The sequence below is a fragment of the Oryzias latipes genome, chromosome 11, assembly GCF_053564925.1.
Source record: "Oryzias latipes strain Hd-rR chromosome 11, Olatipes_Hd-rR_3.1".
In the NCBI taxonomy this organism is placed as follows: domain Eukaryota; kingdom Metazoa; phylum Chordata; class Actinopteri; order Beloniformes; family Adrianichthyidae; genus Oryzias; species Oryzias latipes.
In genome coordinates, this window is record NC_136247.1 from 12,485,498 (window position 1) to 12,502,302 (window position 16,805).

Here is a 16,805-nt window from a genome sequence, read left to right on the forward strand (position 1 = left end):
AACCTCAGGCTCCACACCCTTACAGTCCATTCTGCAAGTCCCAATCCACAACCAATTTTACAGAATTCACACAAATGAAGTTAAAACTTAGATTGGATGTGTTTTTCTTACCGACAGTCTTGAATTTGATGTCTTTAGTCATGTGACTTTTACCTGACCCTTCGCTTGTCCTATGAGTTTACTGGCTTACACATTAAGCATTTTTTTTATCGTTTTAAAGGTTAACTATGTTCACTTAGCCTCCATGATAGAGAGGTGGATATTCTGTATAGTTTAACATTAACATGGCAAATTTCTTGGAACTTCTTTATGTTCTAAACCTCAATCATACGTTGTCAGGAGAACTTGAACTTTTGGTGAGAGAAGCTCAGGAGGCTCCAGTGGACCTTCTTGTGCCAGACGTGATGGCTGTCTAAGACTCCCAGTCTTTTGATCAGGTTACGTAAACGTCTGGAGGCTGTTTGTTTCCACGTTAATATGAGACCGGCTTAGACTTAAAGGAGGAAGAGTGGTTGTAGTAGCCGGCGGCTAAGCTGAGAGTTGAGCTGAGAGTAGAGCTGTACTGGGTACGCAGATGGACCGCAGGAAATTTTAAGATTGTGGACAACTCGGTAAACCTGTAAGGCGAAAATGTTTATGCACATCTACGGCCATGCCGCAGGCGACCGGTTGTAATGTTCACTACTGGTAAGAGGCAGATGTGTATTTTTAATGTTTTTTCAACCCCCCAGAAACCACCACAATGTGGAGGGGGCCTATTAGTTCTGTTCAAGTGATAACTGCGTACTTCTTGAGTTTCCCTTGCGTACAGCCTGACCGTTAGAAATGAGGAAATTAGACAATAAAAGCATAATTTGTGTGGTCATCCAACATCGTACGGACAATTACACCCTGTACATGCAGCATTTGCCACAGTCAGTAAGGAGCCAGTACGTGCGCCCAACTAACAACTGAAGTGCTGCATAAAGAGCACAGTATGAATCATCACCTATACGTCACGATACACTAACCACATGGATGACAATGGTGCATCCCATTGGCTGCACGAGCCTCAAGGGAACTGGAAGACGCTGTACTCACCTTAAGTTGCAGCCCCTCCTCTCTACAACCCAGACGAGCCAAAAACCTGCAGCATCCGAAGGGGGCAATCCTTGTATTGGTGCCTGTGACTAAGGCATAAAGCTCCTCCATCACAGTGACAAACTGACTTGATGCTCATGTGAACCATAGCTGGAACTAACCCAGAGAAATGCTGACGTGTGTGAAAATAGATATGGTCTGATGAACATTCAGGCCAAAGACATAAAGTCACTAATGCACATAAACATTTTTATTTAGCTGCATCTCGACTGTGATGCTTTCGGATTCTTTTTATTTGTAAACTGTAAAAATAACATGTAGAAAATGAGGAACAGCAGAAAAAACTTGACCATTCAAAGTTTTATACAGAATGTATATTTGTGTGCTTTAGACCTGATTTAAGGAATTGGTGCTCCTTTTCAAACTAAAGTTCCTTAATTACTTTGTGAAACTTGTAATTCCTCATTAGCCCTGGGAAACTCTTTCATCCTTGTTCCCATGTGGAATTTTCTTTAAATACGCTGGCACTGTAAGCCGGAAAGCTTGATAAACACCAAACACAGAGGAAGAACACACCAACCAATACAAGCTTTATCATGTTACATTTTGAATGAATTAAACTTGATGAAACTGTTTGGAAAAAGTGGCTTACACTCAAAAAGATGTGGCTCTCCAGACTCATCTTTTGCAGATTTATTGAAAACTCTGCATCAAGACCAACACAAACCAACAAAAACAAAAAGTTAGACTTTAGGATAACGTGTAGTGAACACAAATAGATGTCATCTTGTGGATGTTGCTACACTGTCCCCCTGCTTTTTATCGTTTGTTGGCGCCACACTCAGGTACTGGGCGTCACATGTTCAGCGCGCTCTTTCTGGTCGTTTGATAAGCACTGTTTTGAGTTTATCAGCATCTGCCGGGTGGGGCTGGGCCTATCTGTGTGTAAACGGTGTAAATATTGCCACTCTCTTTTGAGCCCCTTGTGGGGCAGTGGTGCCCCCCGTTGGTGGTGATGTTTGATGACTGTACAGCATGTACATGTAGCTATTGTCACTGCTTAGTCAGCCCCTCCCTCATGTCCTGAAGGCTCTGTCCTTACAGTGTTGATGCTGAACTGCAACTATAATCACACAGGACAGCTCACACACTGTGTGCACATAATTACAGTGTGTAATGGTATGTGTGTGCATGCAACACTAATTGCATAGCGTATTTATGGAGAGGAAGAGCAAAATATAAAGATCGTCAGAGAACAAAAATTGTGTTTCAGCATAATTCAAGAACTTTTAAAAATTCTGTTAACGTTATTTATGTTGCCTGACTTAACATTCTACTTTAATCTCATGCTTTTGCCCGCTTGGCTTTGTCTTATTTTCTCCCACAGTGAGAGAGCTGAGTTGAAGAAGGAACAATGCAAAGCTGTTCTTGGCGAGTCATGGCTTAGAACTTTAAAGGTCACTGAACAAAGCAGTGTGACTTTAAAGGTCGCTGCACTTGAGCAGTTTATTTGTAAGTTCGGGGTCGTCTTAAACAGCCTGTGTTGTGAGCCAACGTCACGGTAGATGATGTTTACATATTGTCATTTAACTTTTGCCCAAAGTTGCACTGCTTGCCTCACACATGCTCTAATGAAAGCATTTAGAGGGTTAAGGATCTGGGCTTCCAGACTGAAAAAGACTCGAAATCAAACCAGCAACTTTAGGCTGCTCCACTCTCACAGCTGCTTTACACGATTCTGGACAAACGTCGGCACCCACAAATCTGACTCATCAGGTATGAAGATGTCAGCTTCAGTGGAAGAGGGTAACTTTATTACCCCTCTGACCCGTACCTAATTGAATGTTCTGGCTGCCAAATTCCCTTGAGGAATTGGTCACTGAATTCCTATTCAGATGCTTTATGCAAACTCATTCAGTCAGGAGATTGCTTAGCTATTTTATAAACAGAAACCGGTTTATTTATATCCTTTTATTTAATGACTTGTTTATCCAAAAGAATCAATTTGATTTAGGCTTAGCTTTGTGCGTTTACTGCAGACCACGCCAGCCCTGACTGAGAATGACATTAGACGCTTGAAGAGGCTGGAAAGCTGGTTTGGTGGGTTTTGTGACCAATGATGAGCCTCTTTTTGTTGCCCTTTTTTGTTTTCAAGAAAGCAATAGCTTGAATCACAGATTTAAGTGGACTTTAAGACGATTTCATCTCTGCACATACCACCAGCAGGTCTTAAACTGAGAGTAAATTCATAAATCTTGTCATAAATGTACAGTCTTTAGTTTTAAATGCCCAAATTTTTTTATCTAGCTTCAGAAGTTCTGGCAACACAAAATCTAGTGTATCCTAAAATTTACTAAAGATGCAGATTGGCTATTGGATAAGATTCTGATTTAACAATGTTTTGTCAGAGACCAACTTTGGATACTCAGACTTTGGTGGGTTCTATGCTTTTAGTTTTTATGCTTAACAGGCCTATAGCATGCAACTCTTTAGCCTTTTATAGTAAATAATATCCATGTATATGAAAATATATTACCTTTGCACACAACAATGAATTTTTGAAATTAAATATTTATTTTCCTGAGTTCTTTTCTAACCTGTAAGTAAGCCGACTAGATTTCTGAAGAACCGGCTTTCGCTGCGTGTGGGTGCCGCCTATTTCATGACGTCAAACTAGAGTCGGTCTCGGCAGCGTGTCGGCGTATCGCCCACAAAAACACACCCGTCCAAACTTTTGTAAAGATGGATGCATTTGTGCATAGAAAAGGAAAGAGTTTTAGCCAAACACTGCTAGCTTAGTGGAGAAAGTGGTTGTGTGTGTTAGCCTAGGGGCGGTGCTGGAAGCACAGACTCTTCCTGGAAGGGGCTGTTCTCACCCGTCTACCTCAGCATGTGAGAGCCCACTCATTTTTGTTCATTGGGAGGGGCTGGTGCGCAGAGCGCAGGTTTTTAGAGGAATACTCAGAAATGCGGAAACGGAACAAAATACCACTTTGGGGTTTCTTTTCATGCAAAATGGATGAAAAAATAACATTTTCCATGATGATGCTTGTATTCTCATCATGGCCTCCAGATGTTTTGTTGTGTGGCTTACTGACTGATAAAAAAAGTGTTTTTCTGCATTTCTTTATGACAAATTAGCGGAAATAAAAAAAAAACCTCTCACTTAGCTTATTTGTGAGTATTCTGAGTAAATTGGATTTTTATCTGCTAAGGGTTTGCTGCCCATGGAGCCGTAATGTGATGATAAAAGCACAGACAGACAAGTTTCCTGGGTCCTCTTTGGGAAAAAAAGGTGTGCTCAATGACCTTCCTGGTGAAGTAAAAGTTAAATCAATAAATATTGCTTCTTAGATCATCATATTCTCATTGCAGTCAGATGTTCTTTCAACCAAATGAACAATTTTTTGTTGTTTCAGCTTGTTATGTGTAGCTGCCTGAGTTTTTTCCATTATTTGTGCCATTTCTTCCAAAACATTATAGTCTATTTGATTGTTTTCTTAATTTTTATTTTACAAAGTTTAACATCAATCACCGTTTTGTCTGTGTTGGTTGCAGAGGTGACACTTTTTTCTTTGTCTTCTTTGTCCCGTGTCTTTTTATATAACCTGACTTTATTGATGCCTGAGGGCTTTGTTTTGTTTTTGAAGCTGAAAGAAACGTCAAAGTATGACAGAAGCTATAGGAAGATTATATCTGTGTGAGAGTTTTTGTAAAAAACTCAACATCTATGAAGATAATCCCAAATGTTGTGGGGGTATTTTGACCTTCAGGTTTGTTTCCAAAAAGTTTTTGTTCAGATGATTTCATAGACTTTTTGATGTCTTAAGAAGCTGCTGGTGCTGTGGGGCCTGTACCAATGCTCCAAACAAGATTCATCTTTGTCCTCTGTGTGTTTGAAAAGGATTAAAGGCAAACACTCAGCGCTTGTTTGCTTGGTGTTCACAAGTTCCACTCTTACTTTCGTTTGCCTGGCTTTATTCACCTGCTGTAGGATTTAATCATTGGGATTGTTGTGGTATCTAAAGGTTTCTGGTCTTCTTATGTCTGACCTTAACCTGTAGGTTTTTGAGCGTCATGTCTTCTCTGACAGCTGTTGCTCGACTGATCTGCACTGACATTTGTGCTCCGTTCTCCGTGGTTTTTCATTGATCCAGTTTGTTTGTTTAGAGTTTGCGTGCGCGCTCTCATACAGCAGTAGCCTATGTGCCCATCAGCGCTCAATAGGACCCACAAAAGCAGAGGAGAGGATCCCTGGTGCATCAATAAACTCTCCTCTCGGTCCTATTAGTAACACATTTTATTAACTGGGAGTAAACCTTTAACGAATACAGTTGTTTGATTTCAAGCTTGGTTGTTTTATAAAAGCAAATGGTCATTATAATTACCTTTTAGGCAGTTTTTTTCCCCCTGTAAGTTGTTGAGTTTATTACACATTCAGAAGATGAGGGACGTAAAGACAGTAAATTGGTGGACGTGTCCATTTTAGACACATCTGTCAAACTTTCAAAACGTTCCCGGGAAAAGTTTGTTTTCTAGCCACCTCATTTTGCTCATCAAATGAATCAGAATGCTTTATTTATCCCAGGGGGAATCTGCATTTTTAGCAGAGCTCTGATAACCAAATTTCAACACGCAACAAAGAAAAAAGACAAAGCTATGTTACAATTCGTTCAATTCAAAAAAGATATTACATCTCTGAAGGGACTTCTTAGTCTTTCATTAACTATCTTTCTGGTAAAAAAGCTTTCAAACTGCCTCTGCTGGAGGCAGAATGTTCCCAATTTGGCCTTTGCCGTGACAACTTGGTAAAACAGTTTTTGGAAGATCCCATTTAATGTGTTTTTATGTGACGGAAGTTTGGAGGCAACTCAAGGCCACGAACAGGGAGTAAAACAGGAGCGCCTGCGTGAGATGAATGAGGACTCCTCCTCTGCTGCTTGGTGCATTGGTCGTCTCTGGGCTTTCCTCTTCCTGACGTCTTTTTTGAGTTTGTGACAGAAACAGAAAGCCCCCTTGTCTGTACTCTCACGCATCCTAGCCTTATCTAACTCACTGACAGCTGTGGTTATTGTCCTTCAAGCTTAAACTCATAAAACCAAAGAGAAACTTTATCTTCTGTAACAAGGAGTTTTGCTTTCTCTTTATTTTACAGGTTTGCGAGCTTCCTGATTCCTTTAAAAAGTTGTTTTCCAGACACTTTTACAACTAAAGCCATAAACACAGCTGACGGAAACGATGTAAGAACAAGCAACGTAAATGTAGTCATTGCCAGAGGGAGGACAAGCTGAAAAAAAGAGGTGGTTTATATCACTTTGATGAGGGGAAACACTGAAAGGACTTTATGCTACAGCTGCTGAAATTTGAAATAAGTCACTAAAGCCTGAAATGTATGATTTTAAGCACTGTGTCCAACATCCATTTTAAGAAATGGTGTTGATCAGATATCTTAGATTTTGATGTAAGTTGTCAAATATTTGTATTATACATTACTTTTCTATGTTTGTATCCCAAAGAACAAAATCAGAGGTGTAAACGTCTTTTGATGTCAAATATTTCTTCAAATACCGATTCGGCACTGTAACGTTAACCAGACAGAAGGAAAATGTGGACACCATGGCGGCGAAGGCTCTGCCGGAAAATTATAGCTATTTCAAGAGGTCAGGTCAAGTGCTTCACTAAAAAGCCCATGGATGGGATGTGGAGGGGTGGAGGCTGTGTCCTAATTGAAAGGGTGTCCATGACAACACGAACAACTGGGGTTAAAACGAAGACTGCAGTTGCCGTGGTTATTTGTTGGAGCTGTCTGTATCTGTGTACACTCCTCTCTCTCGTTCCATCACGTTTTGTCTTTATCCTCCTCGTCCTTCCCATCCTCTGACCTCTCTGCTATTCATCTATATTTCCTCTCAGTTTCTACTCCTTTCTTGGTGACTCTCACCATGACTCCTTTTTCAAAGTTTGCCCGGCGTGTTTGCAGGCGGTTTTTGAAGCTCATTTTACTGCAGGGTCTTGAACTTGTCTACAGCAATATAATCAGATGAGGAACCATTCCATAAGTCTTGGTGTGTCAACAGAACAATATCAAGAGGTACAGGACGGACGGGAGGCTCTGGTTCCAAACTGAACTACTCACTGAAACATGGCTGAATATCTATATGTGGAGATCAACAACCCTTCAGATTGCTCCTTGTTTTTGGTCAAACCTGAAATCATTTCTATATTTCTAAATTCATAGAATACTGCCTTATGCTGATGGAAAAACTACTCATGTTTCCTTTTGTGTATATGAAGGCTTTTTTCTTGTCTCTAGGCAGAAACTAGACTTAATTATCATTCCAGAAAGTGACCCAACAGTGTTTTGAAATGTCAGATTTTTTATAGTTGAACCAAGATATGTTTTTTTCTTCTTCTTCTTTATTTTTTTGTGAGTCAGCTCCCTTTTTTCTCTCCTGCAAGTCTTCTTTTTCATTGGAAACAGTGTTTTATTTGTCTTTTCAGGCTACTTTAACATTCTTAGATGTAAAAACAACATTTTTTTCTGTTTCTCTGAGCAGCTTCACCACTTTCTCGCACAGTTTGGGCCTCTGCCTGTGCTGCTGGTGTTCGGGGAATTATTTAAACCCCTGAAACCAAAAGAACTTGGAAAACGCTTCTTTTTTTCTCACAATGTCATAAATCTTCTCTCTAAAAGTCTTGTCTCCTCCTCCCTTTCCCACCATCTATTGATGCAGATCTTCAGTCGGGTACCCCACCTCCTTTCCCTTGTTGCACAAACGTAGCCTCAAATTCAGATTTTTCCCCTCAAAAATAGTAAAGAAAAAGAAAAACAATACTTTTGCTTTTCTGCTGCTGGAACTACTTTAAATGATGTCGTCATTTGTATGGTCTTTTCCTGTTTGTCTCATTTATCTTTATGGGGGACCATATCAGAAATATGACCTGAAGATGTGTCCATAAACTGCAGAAGCAGATTAGCTCAGTAACCTGCCTGCACTGCTGTCAACACGTGCAAACAGCTGCGATCTGCTGACGGGCGTTTAATACTGCAAAGGTCAACATCCCTGGCTGAACCCAGCGGCGAGGAAAATAAGGGATGACAGGCCAGTCACAAAGGTCCAGCAGGTTTCCTGTGTCCGGCCAGTCTTGGTTTGTTTGCTGAAACCAAATTAGCTGAACTTTTGATCAGTTCTGCCCGCTTCTGCTCGCTTTCGGTAGTCATTTCAGCTGGTAAGCTACATTTAAAACACCCTCACCTCTGTACTTTGTTCCCCTCAGAGTTGTTGGTGCAGTAAAATATTTCTAATAAAAAGCAAAAAGGTTTAAATGGAAGTGCTGCAGAGCTGGGGTGGCCTAACAGCAGCCAATGATTTATCGCACAAAGAGCAGCATGTTCTGCTCTTTATAAGCATTTTCTTCTTTTCTCCACATAAACATAATAATTTAGAGAGCATATGCACAGGTACGCTCCTGTTCTCTGTGCTAAACAGTTCTATTTTCAGAGGATCGTTCTCAAAGCCTGTGTGCTGGCACTTCCAGTCTTCTTCTCGTCAGAACACTCAGGGTGAACGAGAGGACAGGGGTAATTGGGCTTTGTTTCCTGTTAACGGCAGCTTTGGCACATTTGTGCGTGTCCCCGTGTGATTATGCATTTCTGCAGGTCCCAGCTCTTTCCCAGTTTTCTCAGTCAAGTGATTTAACTTTGGAGGCCTCCGGAGATGGAGTGGCTTCCTTGACATTTTTAGAGTCTGCAGCAGGACCTCTGACCTACTCTTGTTCTTGCCTGAATAATTTTTCCTCATGCTATCACTTGGAAAGCCCCCCTTGTTTGCAGAAGCGTTTTGTGTGCTGAAATGTTGTTTTGGAGGAAGGTGGCTGTCGTTGATGAGCAAGGATTGGATCTGTTAGTGGAGGAAGGAGGTGCTGCGTTGAAGCGCCTAGTTTAATGCTGGGAATTTGTGGCTCTGACCTCATGTGGGTCAACTCCCTTCTTGCCTGCACTTGAGCCATCAGCTCCAGCTGTCACCACTGGGTTTGACTGTGTTTATGGGAGTTCTCAGGTCTGCTAATCCCACCTTGTTATTTGTTACACTTCTCCTCTCCTGTCCTCTAATCTACTAAAGGCATCTGCAGGTGTTGTCGCCCTTCTAAAAAGTCCTGTCTCTCAGTCTACATACATACATTCGAAGACCGTTAAGACCATGTTGAGCGTGGATTCTTCAGCCCATGGTGTTCACACTGGACAAGCAAGGAGGGGCTTCTTCTTTCTCTTTTTTTTCTTTTTTACTGTTTACAAGCGAATGTCCACCACCTACAGTTGGAAGAGGCTTGGTGTGAAATGTCGAAGCTGTGCACATTTTGTGAAATTTGCTCCAGGCTTTTTCATCCCCAGTTCTATTCCGATATATGGAAGACTTGGTGTCATAAAATTCCAACCGTGGAACAAACCTCCAATATACATTTTTCCTTCAAGATCACTTTTCAATTGGTGGAAGCCTGAAAACAGTCGTAAAACCGTGCAAAGCAACGTGTTACCACGAGTTTTGAACGCAGAAGCCCAAAACATGCATTTCCATACGTTTACATAGACTTTCTATTGAAAGAGTCTGTCTGAATGCGCTTTGCCGAAGGCTTAAACAATCTCACTGTTAAGAAGACTGAAATATGGCATTTTCTATGGAGCTTTTATTAGAAAACCAGCATCCAGGTCGTTCACATCTACAGGCAATTGTTTATACAACATGCCGACATTTTCCACAACTTCTCAGGGCCGTGTGCAAAATAGTTCAAAAGATAACGCCCAGAAGCATCCACTATGGACCTTTCAGTAGCTGTGGAATCAAAACATCCGTGGCACGTTTGGTCAAAGTATCTCACTGTAGGACTGAACAAAATGTGGAAAACTCGTGATACTAGTGATCAATATTGTGTTAACGATAACTTGCCATACATGAAGAATTAGGAAAACAACGAAAAACGTTATTTCCATTTCACTGCAACAGTTTAATTTAAATAAGAGTCAACATAACTTCAATTATACTCCAAAAGACCCTCATCTATATTGGAGGCGAGCGTCAAATTTAAAAGGCCTCCATCGGATTGGTCAATGGATTGGATTTATTTGATTTGTTAAATACTTCAAGCTGCCATAAGATTGTTTTAGCACATTTAAAGTTACCATATATTGCAATTTTTGCTGACTTCTGCGATTTGCATATTGTACAGCTTGATATGGCGATAACGATAAATTTATGGTGCGATTTATTGTGCAGGCCTATATCACAGAGATAAAGGATCTCCTTATCAAACACGAGTTCATAGTCTTTTTATTGGCAGCAGGCTTATAGTTGGAGGGATTTGTCTGATTTCTAAATGACAAAAACGACCCTCCTAATTCCCCTTGGAGCATCCTGGTATGGTTAGTTGGTTACAACCCAGTCTCAAGAAATCTCTCTGCAGTCAACCCACAGCAGTTACTGAGTATTTCTGGATGCATAATCTACAGTATAATCATTGACACAGTGGAGCTGACTACTGATGCAGTGTCATCTGAGGACAAGAACACCCCTTAGAGGTTTTTGGCCTTGAAATAGAAAATTCCCCATTTTCTCTGATTCTTTTGATTTGATTTTTCACAGATACAGACTTTTGCTGTTTTATGTTGGAAAACATTGTTTTTCAAGTGTTCCACAATCTTTTCACGCACTATTTTACAAATTGGAAACTCTGAAACTTTTCATGTTACAGAATCACTTCAGAGATCTGATTTTAACTTCATTAGTTTCAGGACTTTGTCTCAGCTGAATCTTTTCATGTCTGTTTTTCAACCATTTGTTGTTCATTTTCTTTGAGATATATAAACACTTTTAAATAAACCTTTTTTTTCCCACTTATTTCATGAATGAAAATAAATGTAAAGAATTACACCTGGTGGATTTTTTAAAATCAGAATCTCCTAAGATTGTTAAAAAAATTCTAAAGAAGTTCAGGTAAAAAAACGAGCATAGCATTTGGACAGAAAACTCTCCACTGATGTGGGTCATTCCCTCATGGCAGGAAGTGCTGCATAGTTGTGAGATCTGCTGAGTTTGGATATCACACAAAAGGGGATGATGGAGTGTGAGCTTTTATGTAACTGCTCTGCCCCCTAATGGCAGTCTTCCATATTGCATTAGAGCTGTGGGTTTCTCTGGTCATTCTCAAGTTTCAATGCATTTGCTAAAAATGAGTGTTTCTTTCTGTTCTTAAACAAAACTCGACCATTTTAAAGTTGGTTGTTTCAAGCTCCCAGACTGCTTTTAATGTTGCAGATGTGAACACGCTGACCTGATGTGGGAGAATGTAGCCTTGATGGAACCATTTCCTGAAAACATCTGTTTCCTTGTCAGTTTGTCCTGAGAGGTTCAGGATCCTCTTGTCCGGTTGGAGTTTCCCCTCAGGAAGTGTTCATGATGCAGTCTGGTGGTGGTGATGTCAGCGGATGTGCAGCTGCAGGAGACCATGTCAGAGGACATGCAACTGTGGACCAGTCAAAAGAAATTTAATCTAAATTAACCAAAATATTCCTGTTTAAAGCTAAAGGTTGACACCTGATTGACGCATTAGGTGGAAGGTGACACACATGATTGTTTTTGATTGTATGTTTACCTTAGATTTACTGGAACGAATCTCATTGAGACGACTGTTGTTGTGAATTTGGGCTATACAAATAAAGTTTAATGGAAAAAATTGAAAGGTGTCTCAGAGGGTTGCTGGTTTGATCCCCCAAATTTATTTAATTTGTATTTATATAAAAAAGAAGGCAAGTTAGCTTCTGATTTATAAACTTTACAAATAAAGAAGGTGTTATAATATATGAAACTTGTATTTTTGTGTGTTCACATGTAAATTGTTGCATCCCGTTGAATCTATTTCAGCTCTTTTATGCTGAGTTAGCTTTGATGATGATCTTTTGATCCATTTGTGAATTGTTTTTAGTGGTATTTTCACTATGATTATGCAGTTTTTAGCCAAAATAAGGATTTGAGGATAAGGTATATGTGGAGCACCAGTAGTTCTTCAGAAATTAGTTTCGGAGTTGCAGGCCGGATTGTTGCCGCGGAGCAACCCCGCCCCCTTCTCCTTCCTGTCACATAGCTCTCTGATTAGATTACTGATGCAACAAATATGGCGAGCAAAATCCGAGCTATCGGAATGGAGCCGAACAGGGAGCTTATGACTCTCCCAGTGTTTTTTGTCTGCTCTTGATTCCCAACAATTTAAAGAAATACTCAGAAATGCAATATTAAGCTTAATTTTCTTACTATATGTCCTTTCATGAGAAAAATGCCACAAGAACATGTTTAAGGGACAGAAAACAAGGTTTTTATCAGAGTGGGTCTTTAATAGCAACTGGAGACTTTGACTGTCTGTTCCTTCTAATTATAAAAAAGATTTATTATAAAGACAAATTGAAATTTTAAGCCTTTTTAAAAAGTGTTTAACAGTTAACAGTTGTTATCAGCAAAGTGAAGAAATAGAAATGTTGGATGGTTTTTGTTTCTTTTTTCCGAGGCGCACTGAAGGCAGCTTTTTTTCTGGTGACTGAGTGGAGGAGGGAGGAATGGAAAGCTGTTATTTATGTTGAATTGTAATGAGCATTAAAGTTCAAGGTTAGAGGATGGTAGGTTCTGAGGCGTCATCCCTCCATCCATCCTCTACTGACCTGTTTTTTTCCCTCTTGTTTTTCCTGCAGCGGCTGCCATCCTGCCTACGTAAGACGATTTTAGACAGTTTCTGTACAAAATGTTTCCTGTCCATATTCCTGTTTTTAGGCAGTTTATCAAACTTCACAGTTTTTAAAATCGGTGTACTTTTAAACATTTATTTGGGAAAATAATTTTGCGATTAACACCAAATTTAGTTTATAGAAGTTCAGTTGGTTTTTTGGGTTGTTGTTGTATTTTTACATCATGTTTAAAACAAATATTTTGTCACTTAACATAAAAAACTCCAGCAATTATTGTGAGCCTTCAGTCACATTAGATCATAAAGAACCTGGTGATGGTACTTGTTTGTTTTTATGTTATAGTAAAATAAACCTGCCGTTAATCCAAATGGTAATTTCCAAAATAGAAAATTTAAATTATTTCATTTTTAAATGATTTTATAATGGTATGAGTCGATTCGATTAACAACTTTCTTCAGACAGATTGATCTGGTTGGATTGTAGGAATATAAATCGATTCATTGACTTGGTCAATAAATTGTTACACCCCTAATAATCATTATTATAAAAGTCATTTGAACTGTTCGGACTCATTCACTGTCTGGACTTTGACGCTTTTTCCCTGCAGCCTCAAACCTTTCAGACAGTGGATCAGTGCAGATTAAATCCTCCTTTTTGCCTTCTCTGAGTTTTCTCATGCAGCTTGGATGTGTTTGCCTGGCCTGCACTCCCATAGCAGATCCCTGCAAGCTTCGCCTGCAAAGCATCTCATTTTGAGCGAGCTGAGAAATGTGTTTGCAGCACAGAGCTGCGCGTGTGCATGCAGATGCAGAGGAGAGGGTTTCTGAGTGACCTTGCATTGTGAAAGGATGCTGACTGGGGGAAGATGTACTGGGGTAGGGAGAGGCAGCGGGAACACGGGGTGCAGATGAGACAGGACATGTTGACGCTTTAAGAAAAAAGCTTCCGTAATGAAGCTTTTCCTGCAGTTTCCCCCACTTCTCCTCTTCCTCTTCACTCCATCTTTCGTGCTCTCTTCATGTGTGTCTCTGTGTTTTCTGTTGGCATGGAGGTCACATGACCCTGACCTCTGACCCTACCAAGAGCTGACACAGCCATAAAACAGGGGCTCATAAATACAGAAGAGCAAGCTGTAATTTATGCTCAAAATGAGAAAAAATATCTTAATTTCCCCATTTATTTAAGATAATTTTGAAGGAAGTATCATGAAACCTGATAAAATGTTTAATGGAGTTTAAAATAATTAATAAAGAAAAAACATTTGAATTACTCTTTTTTTGTTTTAAATAAAATTTAAGATGCAGTGAAGGACAAACTAAAATGATGACACTACATAGCACTTACTGAATGTGCTATTTGTGGTTGGTCTGTTAACGTTCTGCTGTGCACACAGTCTGGTCTGTTCTGCCCCACAGTGGTGACAACACTGTTTACCACAACAAACCAGGTTTTGCTTATCTCACTTCCTCTGTTACCTTCATATGCAGCTTTATCATCTTAAAAAATGATACTTTTTGTTCTGCATATCTTTCTGTTAACCTTTTTTTTCAATCATTTTAAATTTATTACATAAATCCCTTTTAAATTATTTTTGTGTTTATATCAACACAGTTTTGCATGACGGTACCCCTGTCAGTTCAAGAGCACTAGAGGGAACTCTATTTTCCAGAGTTACTGTCATTCCTCAAACACAACCTGGGAAAGAACAGTTTCCAGAAATATTTGCATCAAACATTTCCCTTATGGCGCCCCCTGCTGTAGAAAACTAAAATAGATCTAGGTTCTTTTTGCTAGTTTAAGCAGGAACAGTCGCTTTTCGGTCATTTATTGCTGAACTTAAAATCATTCAATGTAGTAACAAGCCGAACAAACCTGGGCTAATTGATGTTCAAGACATTCGCTTTAGGTTTGAAGCTTTTTGTGCTTTTCCATTCCTTTTACAACGAGAGGGAGAGTTTGTTCTTGTCCACATAGTCAAAAATGAAAGAAAATACCAGCTGTTGAATAAAAGCAAACAATGGTATCACATAAGCTGCATAACAAAGGACTCCTTAAAGACCCCTTTAATTATTTCTGCTGATGAGCAGAAACGGAAACGCTTGTAATTTAAATTTTCAAAATACTATTTTCCCCGTAAGAATGTACACAGATTTTTATTTAATTTTGTGGATCAACAGATTTGTTTATACCAGAATAAAAGACAAAAGAGTATTGTTAATTAGAAAAGCTATATTTTCTAAATCCTGCAACTAATATAAGTCATTTATTTTTAACAAAATCTACATTTCCCAAGGAAAAACGCTGAAACTTCTGTCACTGTTCTTCCGTCCTTTGCAGTTTAATCATCTTGTATATCCAGCTGTTAGTTGTATTTTTCTCAGCCTGCATGATTCTAATATTTTAGTCCAAATGTCTTAAAGTGTTGATTTGTTCAGAATTTTCTCTGCGTTGAGATTCTGTGGTGGAAAACACCGGGTGAACAGGCCACGCCTCCATGACCTCATCTTATTTAAATGTGGGGATCTTCAAATGACTGAAAGGAAGAAACTCCTTCCTGTCATCTGGGTAAAACATTGTTGTTGTTTTTTTGCTATGTAGACTGAAATGTGTAGAAACCCTGTCATGAGACAGATGAAGCTGTGTTAGATTTTGTTAAATGTCCTTCAGGTTGATGTGTATTTAAAGCAGCCGATGACGTTAATTCATGAAATGCCGTCTGACTTATTGTGTCTCTGTTGTGTTGTGTTTTGTTTGGCTGTTGCTAGGATGAAAAGCAGAGGAGTTTTCACAGCTGATTTCATATCTCACTCTAATACAAACACACACAAGCACACCAGCACGTACAAGCACACGGATGCAAAGGTACCAACATTTTGCACAAATGTGGTCAAAATGCAATCTAGGAGTGCACACACAGGAAGAGGTGTGCGGTAAATTATTTTGTGGTTTAACACACACACACACACACACCAACAGATTTTGACCCACGCTTGTGTGCTGTTCTGGTGCGGTAACGGTTCTGTCTGGCGGCTTGTTTCAGGGGAATGGAATTCTCTGGCGGAGAGGGTGAGAGGGCGAGCGAGTCTGACCGAGAATGGAAAAGAGAGATGGGGGGGGGGGGGGGGGGGTTGCTGGGGATGGAGAGAAGGATTCAGTGGAAATGCTCAAGCTGGAAGAAGAAAGATGCTGGAAACAAGTAGTGAGTCAGAGCAGAGGAAGTGAAACGAGAAATGAAACACTTTGCATGAAGCTGGGCTTTGGTGGAGCCGCCCTGACTTGAACTTTGAGTGAAGTTTCTGGAAATCGTTTTGGTCTCTGGAGCCTCATGGACCGTCTATTGGACCCTGCAGTCGTCGCTCCAATCCTGGTGGTGACGCTCCACTTTCTGACCGCAGCCGGACTTTGGCTTTTCTGTCGCCAGCGCCTGCAGACCCTCAGAGATGAGCTGGGTAAACCCTGCTGGCTCAGCTGTAATTGGAAGGGTGATGTTTATGCTCCACCCTTTCCGTTGTTTCATATTTGTCTCTTATCTCTCGTATTCCATCTTCTGCTTACATCAGTTGCTTTAATCAGGTTCAGGTTTGGAGACAAATGTGACGCTGACGACTCATTTGGCGCTGCTTTTAGTTTTGTTGCAGCCTTTCAGGAGTGGTTTTCCCTTTTTTTCCCTTTTTGCTGCAGTATTTCTTTCTGCAGATTCTGCTGCTTTTGCATGAGAATGGAGGTCGGGATTGTGTTTTTTGATGCATTCAGAAAAAAATAAATTTGCACAAATACTTTAAAATCATCATTTTAAAATGCGATGCTGCTTTTGTTTCAGCACTGTGTTCTGCCAATTTTAAACCAATATTATGTAACAGTAATCACTTTTCACTGTGATTGAGTCTGTGCTTTGTTTAAAATGATGCAGTTAAACTGATCCTCTGCTGCTTTTGTAACTGCGTTAGAGGTTAGTCTAAAATCAATTGAAAGTGTGTGAATGAAGTCCAGATTAAGA

At 40.0% G+C, this 16,805-nt stretch overlaps 1 protein-coding gene across 15 annotated transcripts in view; it reads left to right on the forward strand.

Moving 5' to 3' along the window:
* Nucleotides 1-16,805, forward strand: part of macf1a (microtubule actin crosslinking factor 1a) — a 192,963-nt gene that overhangs the window by 52,477 nt on the left and 123,681 nt on the right. Inside the window, exon 1 of one of the 15 annotated variants that reach the window (XM_078954827.1) lies at nt 15,941-16,257. The exons of the other annotated variants lie outside the window; for them this stretch is intronic. Within the exon in view, the coding sequence (XP_078810953.1) occupies nt 16,134-16,257 (124 nt within the window). The 5' untranslated portion in view covers nt 15,941-16,133. Of the gene's footprint in view, nt 1-15,940; nt 16,258-16,805 lie in introns of those variants that run through there. 15 annotated transcript variants of the gene reach the window in all.